Source organism: Chiloscyllium plagiosum, chromosome 3 (genome assembly GCF_004010195.1).
Source record: "Chiloscyllium plagiosum isolate BGI_BamShark_2017 chromosome 3, ASM401019v2, whole genome shotgun sequence".
In the NCBI taxonomy this organism is placed as follows: Eukaryota; Metazoa; Chordata; class Chondrichthyes; order Orectolobiformes; family Hemiscylliidae; genus Chiloscyllium; species Chiloscyllium plagiosum.
The window spans coordinates 112,265,070-112,278,322 of record NC_057712.1 but is presented as its reverse complement, the minus strand read 5'-3'; the positions used below and the strand labels follow the sequence as shown (position 1 = coordinate 112,278,322).

The 13,253-nt window shown below is 41.1% G+C and overlaps 1 protein-coding gene across 1 annotated transcript in view; it reads right to left on the bottom strand.

Annotated features, from left to right (window-relative positions):
- The window catches only part of LOC122548438, a 113,566-nt gene that overhangs the window by 42,444 nt on the left and 57,869 nt on the right, over window positions 1-13,253 (bottom strand). The window contains exons 17-19 of the mRNA XM_043687102.1: window positions 10,830-10,978; window positions 9,926-10,126; window positions 2,323-2,447 (exon numbers count right to left, since the gene is read on the bottom strand). Of these exons, the coding sequence (XP_043543037.1) occupies window positions 2,323-2,447; window positions 9,926-10,126; window positions 10,830-10,978 (475 nt within the window). The remainder of the gene's footprint in view (window positions 1-2,322; window positions 2,448-9,925; window positions 10,127-10,829; window positions 10,979-13,253) is intronic.

Genomic DNA, 13,253 nt, shown 5'->3' with positions numbered 1-13,253 from the left:
AGATTTAAAAGGGACCTAAGGGGCAACTTTTTCACGCATGTATGGAATGAGTTGCCAAAGGAAGTGGTGGAGGATGGTATAATTGCAACATTTAAAAGCATCTGCATCAGTACATGAATAGGAAGGGGTTAGAGGGATATGGGCCACATGCTGGCAAATGGGACTGGATTAATTTGGGAAATGTGGTCAGCATGGATAAGTTGGACTGAAAGGTTTGTTTCCATACTGTATGACTCTATGATTCTAAGTTTGAAGTTCGACCACTACAAACTGGTTAGATAAAGGAAATGGGACATCATAACAATTCTCTCCCACCCTGAATGCTAGATCTCAATCAGAGTCAAAAGGAATCAGGACAAAGGAACCTCAACCAGCCTACAAAACCACACATCTCCAAAACAGACTGTTCAACTACCACTTCTTGTGAATTGACCTGACAAGTACAAGGTCTCACCAGAAACCTCCACTCCAACAGCCGCAACTTTCAACTGTATGCTCTTGGAGAATAATTCAGAAACTGATCCATTTATCTTTTTTTAATCTTTATCCTTTTAGACTCTCCTCTTATTTCTAATCTGTACATGTGCATTGCTTTACCAACTCTTCCCACTTTTAGTGGTGAATGAACTCATTCTTTGTTACTCAAGAAAGCCTGGTTTAGTTGATTCATTTTAAAGCATAAGTTCATTCAGGTCAGAGATAATGAGAAGGGATCAATGTTGCAACCAACCAAAAAAGTGTGGGAGTATAAGAAGGGGAACTAGTTCATCCTTCCTCACCTAAGAGCTCAACAGTTTGAGGTTTTCCATTTGGAACTGTAATGAATTGGGGAACTCTGCCTGGGGTCTGGTCCTAACACAATATGGCGAATAGGCTGCATCCCCCACCATGCTACTACCAAATGATTCCTAGTATACACAGGTCTTATTATTGTGAAGATATGACTATGTCCCATGCTTTGTGGTATTTTCAAATATTAGAACCTGTTCAACTTACATCCAAACACTTGCAATTCGACACAGGAGGGATGAATCAGCTCCTCTCTTATCTCAGTTCAATTAAATACATAGTTTACAAGTTGAATGAAAGCAAGAAGAATTTATTTACTTACTAACCCCAAGGAAACAGTAAAGATGTGATATAAAACACACACAAAAAACACCAGTGTGATAAAAAAAATTGATAATGTCTCATCCAACAAGGAAGATAAAGTATATGCAATTTAAAAAATCTATGGAGTCCTTGATATGTTAGATTTAACCTGGGACCATGGCCATTTAATTGATACCTTGTGTATTGCAGATATTGCTGAAAAAATACACATTTTATCAAGCTTTTGAACTTGCATTCTTCTGGACAATTTGCTAGAATACCAATGTAAAGGAATTCCTCAAGGCTATATCTTAACCAATCAGAATCAACATGCCCAGTTTAAATTTCAACAAATCTTATCAGTTTACTGTCACTCATCACTAATTGGTGCATTCTCAATAGCAACATATCTGCCAATCACAATCCACTTGTCAACAATCAACGCACTCTTCTCATAGTATGAAACTACTGTATTATTTCCCATTATGTTAGTATTTTTGTGAATTGACCTGACAAGTACAAGGTGAAAAGCTTTGAATAAAACATGGCTTTTAATCTGTAATCAAGTTTTATACTACCAAATGATGAATTGCAAATATCTTTGGGTTATCAGTAAGCAGATGGTTCTCCAATTTATTTTATTAGAGGCTGAGAGAAAACAGGGAGAGAGAGAATGTGTGTTCCAGTTTTGCAGGTACAAATCCATGTTTCTCTTTCTGCTACTCTGTTAAGACAGTTGCTTAAAACACAGTTCATTTGTACATTCCCATGTCTGGGTTAATTGTTCTCCTAGGCTACAATGTGTAGGCAAGGTTTTATTTCCAATATGCGAAACTTACTTATAAATCAAACAGGAGATAGAGATCTGAGTTTGAATGCCTTTTAATAGCGATGTTAATTTTGGCTTTGTTTCATGCATTGGCTCAACTTATGGTCGGCTGATTGCTGTGATAATTCTAAGTCAGTATTTTTATTTCTTTCTAGAGGTATTTTAGTGCATGGAGGTGCCAGATGTTGAAATCAAATGATGGAAATCAAGGATTGTTTGTCCATATCTTACCACTATTGTAATAAAGTCTAGTTAAAGCAGGAAAGCCCAGTTAAAATAACCAGACTCTATGACAAGTCTTATAAAATCGACAATTATTCCATGAATCAAAGAAAGGATACTTCACTTTGCATAATCAATAAAACATGAAATATTGGAAGCTTTCTTTTTCTTTTGCTTACCAACTGTTGTTAATGGCAACTGGTTGCTTAGCAATGATATTAAGGGGTAGGCCAAATTCAACACCCATCTCCATCCGTCCACCATCCCTCCAAATCCTCTGTACATATTCTCGCTGCTCATCTATCTGCAAGAGTTGTTAAGGGGTAATGTTTTAGTGTTGATATACGGCACAGAATGTATGACATAGAAACAGGCCATTCAGTCAGACTGGTGCCTGCTAGCATGTCTGATTCTCCTCCCAGTCCCTACATCTAAATCCATCTAAATTTCAATTACACAGATGATGGAATTAGTGATGTGGACTGATGGCACTCATCTACTGAAACATGGTCCAGTGAAGGAAAACAGTCTCTAAACCTCCTGCTGGTTCACTGAGTTCCATAGCCCCAGGTTCGGGTGAAACAAGCACAGAGGAAGTAAAAACTATAGATCGGATGACACAAGTGCTGCTGTCAGTTTGTGGTTGAAAACCAACACTGGCAGTGGCCTAAGGTAAGCTGATTTGGTTAGTTCAGGACCAGATAACAGAGTGCAATTAATAGTATGTCTCTTTTCTTTAAATGGAGTGTGTGTTTGTATTGTAGGTGATAGGACTCTGTCATTAAAAATAGCCATTACGATTAACCTGTACATGCACATATACACCTAAACACACACATATCCAGATTCCTGGCCCCAACATTGATCTGTCATCTCTCTACGTGTCCATTCCCCATCAGGATAGTCTGAAGGCCTCTACCTTAAAGAGTCCCCATCCACCACCACCCTCCTTTGCCTGGCAAAGCAGGCAAAAATAATTTCTGAGTTATTTTAATGATCATATCATTCAATAAGAACAGGGAAATAAGAGAAATAATGCTTCACTCAGTCTGAACTTTAATGATCTTAAGATGGAAGAATGTGAACAGACTAAGATAAGTCAATAGACAATAGACAATAGGTGCAGGAGTTGGCCATTCTGCCCTTCGAGCCAGCAACACCATTCATTATGATCATGGCTGATCATCCTTAATCAGTAACCTGTTCCTGCCTTATCCCCATAACCCTTGATTCCACTATCCTTGAGAGCTCTATCCAACTCTTTCTTAAATGAATCCAGAGACTGGGCCTCCACTGCGCTCTGGGGCAAAGCATTCCACACACCCACCACTCTCTGGGTGAAGAAGTTTCTCCTCAACTCTGTTCTAAGAGGCCTACCCCTTATTTTTATACTATGTCCTCTGGTTCAGGACTTACCCATCACCGGAAACATGCTTTCTGCCTCCAGAGTGTCCAATCCTTTAATAATCTTATATGTCTCAATCAGAACCCCTCTCAGCCTTCTAAACTCAAGCGTATACAAGCCCAGTCACTCCAATCTTTCAAAGTAAGATAGTCCTGCCATTCCAGGAATTGACCTCGTGAACCTACGCTGCACTCCCTCAATAGCCAGAATGTCTTTCCTCAAATTTGGAGACTAAAACTGCGCACAATATTCCAGGTGCGGTCTCACCAGGGTCCTGTACAGTTGCAGAAGGACCTCTTTGCTTCTATACTGAATGCCTCTTGTTATGAAGGCCAGCATGCTTGTGATCTCCCCCTGCAATTTCCCTGGAAAGACTGTAAAGCGTTCAGCCTGGGGTGAATGTGTTCTGTAGAAAGATTTAACTTTGAAGCAAGATTGAAAGAAATTAGATGAAAACATCAGACTGCAGCACTTTTTTCCTGCACACGTATATTCATTGTTCCACCTAGCAAAGGTCTCGCCTTAAATGCAGTCCTGTTTTAAAAGGCAAAATAATGTTATTCAGGGCAGTACATCTTAGCTCATTAACACTTGGCAGTTCCCACATATTAGGTTAATTGTCCTGTACAATAATAGGTTTATCTGGACTTCTGGAAAAATCTGGATTTAAGAGTCTGATGATGACTGTGAATCCATTGTCGATAGTTGGAAAAAGAATCTGGTTCACCAATGTCTTTTAGGGAAGGAAACTACCATCCTTACCTGTCTCTGGCCTACTCCAGAACCACAGCAATGTGCCCACTGGGCAACCGGGGATGGGCAATAAATATTGGCCTCATCCTGTGAATGAATTTTAAACAATGTGTGGCCACCTGAGCCAAAGTCTCCCTGTCTAAATGTCACCTTCCCTAACTTATCAGCAGTGTCGCCTCCCATACTTCTTTCCCCATTTCTCTCTGTTCGGAGATGGATTTTGTCATCCAAAAGCTTGGCAAACACAAATCAAACAACTAACAATGGAGACACGTACCTGAAATTTCAACTTCTCACCAGATTCCCACAGTCCATCATTTTGACTGGCACAGGAAATGTGACAGATGCTGACCCGGCACTCACACAAAGTGACATTGTGTTCAGTGTTTTAAATGCTAACACCAGTTTTAAATTTCCAGTTTGATATATTCAGGGAGGTGCAGTGGTTCCTATAGCCACATCAGGTCAGACAGTTCAAGGACCCTGGCAGAAACCTTGAAACAGGTGAGTTTAAATGGGGTTGCTTTCTTCCGATATAAAGTTACAGGCTGCAGGTGTAATATATTAAGTGTGGGATGTGGCTAGGCCTGCATTTATTATTCATCCCTAATCACCTTGGAGAATTCGCTGTTAGAAATTCATTTCCAAGACAGTGAAGAAACACTAATATACTTCTGAGTCAGGATAGTGTATAGCTTTGAGGCAAACTTTGCAAACAATGGTTTCCTCCTGCATCTTCTGCCATTGTCCTTCCAGGTTGTAGAGGTCGTGGATCGGAAGGTGTTATCAGGGGAACCTTGGCTGCTATGCGTGTTAATGGTGAAGGGAGAGAACGTTGAAGGTGGTGGATGTGCTGCCAGTCTAGCAGACTGCTCTCTCCTGGATGGGGTCAAGCTTGAGTGTCATTGGAGCTGATGTCATCCAGGCAAGTGGATCACATTCCTGACTTGTCCCTCGCGGCTAGGCATTGGGGAGACATGTGGTCAGAATTCCTAACCTCTGATTGGGCCAATGGTGACTCCATGGATGCTGACAGCTGGATGTTCAAGTATAGTAATAATATTGAACATTTAGGGATGATAATTGTATTCTCTCACGTTGGAAATGGTAATTGCCTAGCAATTGTGAAGCACAAACATTAGCGCCATTTATTACCCCTAACTGGGAGCTTTTCCAGCTGTTTGATCAAAGGGCTCCATCCTTTAAAGGTAAGTGATCATTACATTGATTAGATGCATCACAGCACTTTCTTCCATCGATATAGGGCTATTATGCATTTAACAGAATTGAGCATCAGATATTAAAATGTCAACTGGTCACTGTGTCATAGTCATGGAGTCATACAGCACAAAAACAGGCCCTGCAGTCCATGCCAAACATAATACCCAATCTAAACGAGTCCTACTTGCCTTGCGCCTGGCCCCATATCCCTCCAGACTTTGTCCTTTAATTTTTTTATTGACCTAAACTATATATATCTGTTGAGCCTATGAAAAAGCAATACAGATAACTCACCCTTTATTCGGCCAAAGCCATGACTGCATTGGGCTCAGCAGGGTTTGATGTATAAAGGAATCTCATTTTAAATGCTTGACCAAATTCCAGCAGCATGACTTATTTACAGTTAGCTTTGAAGGAAATTGTTTGCCTTGTTTAATTGACAGGTTTATTAGACATTAGTAGAATTAAAACATTTTGAAAAATTTTGTTTGGTTGGCTGACTATGTTTACAGATTTATGAGCAGTTGAGCAGAATTAGCTCCCTCCCAAACGGTTGCATGTTTTATTGCAATTTTATGAGCTCGAAAGAGGAGTAAATTGGTTTCAAACACGGTTTGAATGGATAATTGTTTATGTATTTGTTGAGAATTTCAACAACTTTCAGATGTTATTAGGAAGCATATGATTTGTGTCAATTGCGGATATTGGGTGAGTGAGTATATATGGGGCATGCAAGACATGGGGCATGCAAGACAAGAATGGCACTAAGATGGGGTAAGTATCTGCAATGAACAATCTCATATGCACTGCGCCAATGCAATAGCAGATTTCATAACCATTTCTGGGGCAGTGGGACAAGATGGATGTGTTGCACTTAAACTGGAATGGGACCAGAATCCTTCAGAGGAGGTTTGCAAGTGTTGTTGGGGAGGGTTTAAATGAACTTAGCAGAAGGTTAAGCAGGGAGATGAACAAATAAAGTTGGAAGAGATAGCAAGGAAGTCAAGAAGGCATAGAAATTTCAATATTCTGGGATACAGGGTCTTCAGATGAGCCAGGGAAGGAGGGAAAAAGAGGAGGGGGCTATGCAATATTGATCAGAGCAGTGTGGAGGGATGGATCTTAGAAATGAAGCCAAATGGGGAAAACTTAAAAACAAAAAAGGAGCTTTGAAAATATTAGCCTTGGAACAGAAATGTTAGGGTAACGTCATTGAGGTTTTCAAAGTAATAGGTTTTTATATTCCATTTGGAAAATGGATCAATAGCTAGAGGTTATGGATTTAATGATCTCGAAGGGAAATGAGAAGTTTTTTTTCCACAGAGCTGTCATGATCTGGTAACATCTCCAAAACGGTGTGGAAGGTGTTTCTAAACATCACTTTAGAAGGTACCTGAGGAGGAATATACAGGGTATGGTCCAAATGTGATGTGGCATGCCTCGTCCTATTCTCAAAAACTAGTAAAGGCATGTTGGTCTGATTGAATGTCTACCTCTGCGTAGTAAGTTTTTATTTTTTCTTAAAATAAACTTTTTAAATTCCTAGATTAAATTCAGTTATTTTCAATATCGCTACTTCACCAGTCCATACTCTGTTAACAAAATTCTTTAGCTTTCTTACGCTACTGATGAGCATGAAGAACAATTACTTAAGATATTGTTAAATATACTACACAGTATTTTGGTTCAACCATGCTAGGACATTAAAAAGATTAATCATGTAATAGTTTCGTGCACTGCATTTTCCAACATGTTGTTTAAGAATTTAAACGGCAGAATAAAAGGCACCAGTCCACTAAGTCTTAGTCTTTCAGAAGCCAATTTATTTAATATTAGAATTCTTTTCTAATTAATTTTAATCTCTTTCAGCTAATAGCAGACTGTACTTAAAGCTCTAATTTCTTCCCAATCTGGATGTAGTTTAGCTCGCTAAGCTGAAAGGTTCATTTTCAGACGTTTCGACACCATACTAGATAACATCTTCAGTGAGCCTCCGAATGAAGCACTGGTGGTGTACCCTACTTTCTATTTATATGTTTGAATTTCTGAGGGGTTGTGATGTCATTTCCTGTGGTGACATCATTTCCTATGGTGATGTCATTTCCTGTTCTTTTTCTCAGAGGGTGGTAAATGGGATCCAAGTCAATGCGTTTGTTAATAGAGTTCCAGTTGGAATGCCATGCTTCTAGGAATTCTCATGCAAATCTCTGTTTGGCTTGTCCTAGGATGGATGTGTTGTCCCAGTCGAAGTGGTGTCCTTCCTCATGTAAGGATACTAGTGATAGTGGGTCATGTTATTTTGTGGATGTTCGGAAGATTCCTTTTGAAGATCAATATTTGGTCCATATATATTGTTTGCAATCATCCAAACATTCACAAATGAAGCTGCGTTTGAACATTATTTCAATGAGCCACCACACACTACGGCACAGAGAAACTACACAGAGCAGAGGAAAATCACATATACAGTGTATTAGTAAAGAACGGGTACCCAATGAACTCAGTCTGCTTATTTCTGAGCAACAAACCCAAGCAAACAGACAAAACATGTCCAGAAACCCTAGCCACTCTCCCCTACAAAGACATCTCCAAAATGACTGCCAGACTACTCAGCCCCCTTGGCATCATGGTAGCCCACAAACCCCACCAACACACTAAAACAGCAGCTAACGAACTTGAAAGACCCTATGCAGACAACAAGCAAAACTAATGTCATTTACAAAATACCTTGCAAGAACTGTAACAAACACTACATTGGACAAACAGGTAGAAAACTAGCCAACAGGGTACATGAACATCAATTAGCCACAAAATGACATGACCCTCTCTCACTAGCATCCTGACATATGGATGAGGAAGGACACCACTTCAACTGGGAAAACACATCCATCCTAGGACAAGCCAAATAGAGACACACACAAAGTAATTCCTAGAAGCATGGCACTCCAACTGGAACTCTATCAACAAACACATTGACCTGAATCCCATTTACCACCCCCTGAGAAAAAGAATAGGAAATGGCATCACCATAGAAAATAATATCACCACAGGGAATGACATCACCAACTCTCAGAAACTCAAACATATAAATAGAAAGCGGCTACACAACCAGTGCTTCATTCGGAGGCTCACTGAACATGTTACCTAGTATGGTGATGAAAAGTCTGAAAACAAACCTTCCAGCGCAGTGAGCAAATCTATATCCAGAACCGCAACCTGCGCTACATATCTTCTCAAAACTCGCTTCTTCCCAATCTTCTAAGACGAGTGGCAAAAATTCTCAGGCTACCAATCTAATATTGCAATTCCTATTATTCACTTCTGATGGATTTCTTCCATACGTGAGCTTCCACAATTTCAGTAGATCCTAGCTGCAGTGGAGACATATTTGACTGGTCAAGTGTGAAATTAGTTGAAACTTTATTGCTGGAACAGCACAGCAGGTCAGGCAGCATCCAGGGAACAGGAGATTCGACGTTTCGGGCACAGGCCCTTCTTCAGGAATGAAGAAGGGCCTGTGCCCGAAACGTCGAATCTCCTGTTCCCTGGATGCTGCCTGACCTGCTGTGCTGTTCCAGCAATAAAGTTTCAACTTTGATCTCCAGCATCTGCAGACCTCACTTTCTCCTCCAAGTGTGAAATTACCACTGAAATGTGAATCCCATTTTTCCTCCAGTTTGTTTCTATTCCAGCCTGCTTGTCTTTCCTGGGTTTGCCAGTCTATGCATCTATGAGTAACCTGTTGGAGATAATCAGTCTTCAGGACAATTCCACAGTTGTTAACACAACTAAGTTTCAGTTCTTCAGAAGGTTTGAGTGCATTCTTAGAAATTGACCATTTTGTTGGTCACAACAGAAGATTTTGGTATTAACCAATAGCTTTGAGGTTTGTACGTACAAAGCTAATTTTTGGGAATCAATTCTTTATTGCATATGTCAGCAAATCTGGAATAGGGAAAAAGAGAAGCTGGTGAAATTGATGAGTTCAGTAAGTAAGGGAAGTCAGCATGTATAGATCTTTTCTCATTCACCAAAGATCTTCAGACAGCACCTTCCACTTCCAACTAAAGGGAGAAGAACAGCAGATACCTGAGAAGATCACTACCTACAAGTTCTCTTGGATGCCACTCACCATCCTGATTTGGAAATATATCTCCATTCCTTCACTATCACTGGGTCAAAATCCAAGAATTCCTTCCATAAGGATCTACCTACAGCATATGTACTGCAGCAGTTCAAGAAGGCAGCTCACCACCACCTTCTTAATGGTAACTAGGGATGAACAATAAATGCTGGCCAAAGAGTGAATTAATAAAACATATAATTAAATCACTATTTTAAAGTCGATTTTACTATCTAATATCACTCTACAGAATAGGGGATAACAATTTCCTTGCACTCACCTGTTTGTTCAAAATGTCACTTATAAGTTGTAAGTGAAGCTTCAAACAAGTACATTCAGCCTGATAGGTCTTCACAAAGTACTCACTGCTCAAATTGAACCGTGGGCGTTTGTGCATAATGTCTGCAATAACTTGGGCCAAGGCAAATCGCTCTTCCACATCAAAAACATGCTGATAGGCTTCAAAATAACTGTCCAACAGCTGAGTAAAACAGACAAAAACTTATCAGACATAAATGAATATTTCTTATAAACTCTCCCTGCCCCCATCCATAACCTGATTTCAGCACACCTCAGGCTAGGGGAGAGGTTGAGAACGAGAAGACAGTGGTAAGCATTGAACCCAAACCAGCTCTCCAGCCAACTTAGCCAACCAAGCCCCTTGCTCCCAGCACTGGCAGTGGGTAACAACATGTTGGGTACTCCCTGTGCTGTTCTTCCAACTGCCCTCCCTTTCTTCATGAATGGGACAAGGAGATTAGTACAATTCCAGGCATCCTGTTCAATTTAGCTCTCCAGGGTTCAGCCTGATGTGTATGTGTTCATGTGTCTTACAATATGTTTGCAATTTTTAAAATCTAGATTTGAGACACTAAATTATTACACTACAATAAAACATAATCTCTTTGAAGTATGTATTGTGTACTGTATGTTATCTATATGGATGCATCAACGTATGCATCATGCAGGCCATAAAGAACATAGCACAGACCTCAATAAGCTGCTTATATTTCCTCAATCTCCATATTGATTTGCTAACTTTAACACTGCTCTCAAATACTCACATAATGTGCAAAGACCACAATAAATGGTTTATTCTTTTATCCAATGATCTCATTTATCTCCTGTTACATCAAGAGTGAAATCTGTTGATTCTGCTCCCAGAACCTTATTCATCTATTTACCTGTCGTTTGTTCTCCAGAAATGCTGCTTCACACCTCCACAGATCAAACAAAACAGCAAAGCGATCGACAGTCAAGTGGGCCCAGGTTGGAAGATCATTATCCCCACACTGTGATCCTCCCACAGGGGAAACTTGACAAGTCCTCTGACCTTTCAAAAATGAATGGACAGAAATATTAGTTCAGCAGTAAGACAGTGTGTGTGAATGCTGCTGTATTTTATAACTATTTAACAAAAGAAAATTAAACTAAAGGATATGTTCCCCATTTTATGTATATTTCAAATAATAAATGCTTATTGCCATCATTGATTGTAGTCTAACAGGTTTATTTGGAAGCATTAGCTTTCGGAGCGCCACTCCTTCATCAGGTGGTTGTCAGGAAGGAGTAGCGCTCTGAAAGCTAGTGCTTCCAAATAAGCCTGTTGGACTATAACCTGGTGTTGTGTGATTTTTAACTTTGTCCACCCCAGTCCAACACCGGCACCTCCAAGTCATGACTGCAGTTGGCTTTTCTGCTCCTCAGTAATATTTAGGTTACAATATTGCATGTAACATTCTTTCTCTAGCATTCAGAATATTTTTTAATTTCTTTATTCATGAGATACAGGCATTACTGGCTAGCCTGCATATGTTTTCCATCCTTAGTTGCCATTTAGAAATAGTGAGAACTGCATTTGTCCAGGCAAGTGGAGAGTATTCCACAATATTGCATGTAACATTCTTTCCCTAGCATTCAGAATATTTTTTAATTTCTTTATTCATGAGATACAGGCATTACTGGCTAGCCTGCATGTTTTCTATCCTTAGTTGTCATTTAGAAATAGTGAGAGCTGCATTTGTCCAGGCAAGTGGAGAGTATTCCATCATACTCCTGACTTGTGCCTTCTCTGACACCTCCAACCTCTTCCTGGACCTCTCTCAGTTTCTGGCAACTGACTCAACACTGACATCTATTTCAAATCCACTGACTCCCACAGCTACCTTGGCTACACCCCTTCCCATTCCCATTCCCCTCCAGTAAAAATGCAATCCCTTACTCCCACTTCCTCCACCTCCACCGTATCTCCTCCCAGTATGAGTAATTCCACTCCACGACATCTCAATTTCCCCTCCCCCTGTGATCTACAATGCCCTCAATTGTATCTCTTCTATTTCCCACACTTCCACCTTGAACCCCACACCCCTAACCACAACAAGGATAGAATCTCCTGGTCCTCACATTCCACCCCATTAACCTCCAAATCCAGTGCACCATCGCCTGCCATTTTCACCACCTTCAGTCAGACCCCACTATCAAAAACATATTTCCCTCCCAAACCCATCTGCATTCCATAGGGACTGTTCCCTCCGTGACTCCCTTGTTAGGGCCAGACTCCCCACCGGCCCCCCCTCCATACCTAGCATGTACCCATGCTGCCACAGGAGGTGCAAAACCTGTGCTTACATCTCTCCCCCTCACCTCCATCCAAGGCCCCAGTGGATCATTCCAAATCTGGCAGAGATTTACTTACATATCCTCAAACCTCATTTCCTGCATCCAGTACTCTTGATGTGGTCTCCTCTGCATCAGAGAGACCGAGCACAAACTCGCAGAACGGTTCGGGGAACATCTCTGGTCGTTACGTATCAACCAACCCCACCTTCTGATGGCCATCTGTTTCAACTCCCCCTCCCGCTCCCCTATTCTTATGTCCATCTTGGTCTCCTCCACCACCTAGAAAAGGCCACCAGCAAACTGCAGGAGGAACACCTCATCTTCTACCTCGGGAACCTACAGCCATGCGGCCTCAACAGGGAATTCACTAGTTCCAAATCTCCCCACCCCCCACCTCATCCCAGATCCAGCCCACTGACTCAGCTCTGCTCTCTTAACCTGACCTACCTGTCCATCTTCCTTCCCACCTAACCACTCCACCCTTCCCACTGACCTATTACAATCATGTTCTACCTGTGTCCACCCATCACCATCTAACCTACCTTCCCCCCACAAGCCCCGCTCCTCCCCACCCTATTTATTTCTCAGCCCCCTTCTACCTCCCCAGTCCTGATGAAGGATCCTGCCCAAAACATTAACTCTCCTCCTCCTCGGATGCTGCCTGACCTGCTGTGCTTTTTCCAGCACCTTGTACACAGAGGTGAGTTACTCACTGCAGGGTTCCTAGCCACTGATTTGCTCTTGTAGCTTCAGCATTTATATGGCTTGTTCAGTTGAGTTTCTGGTCAATGGTTACCTGCAGGATGTTAACAATGGGGCAATCAGTGATTGTAATGCCACTAAATGTCAAGGGCTAGATCATCTCTTACACGTGATGGTCATAGCCTGGCATTTGTGTGGCATCCAAAGCCTGGATACTGTCCAGATCTTGTTGTATTTGAATGGGATTGCTTTCAGTATCTGAGGAGTTGCGAATAGTGCTGAACATA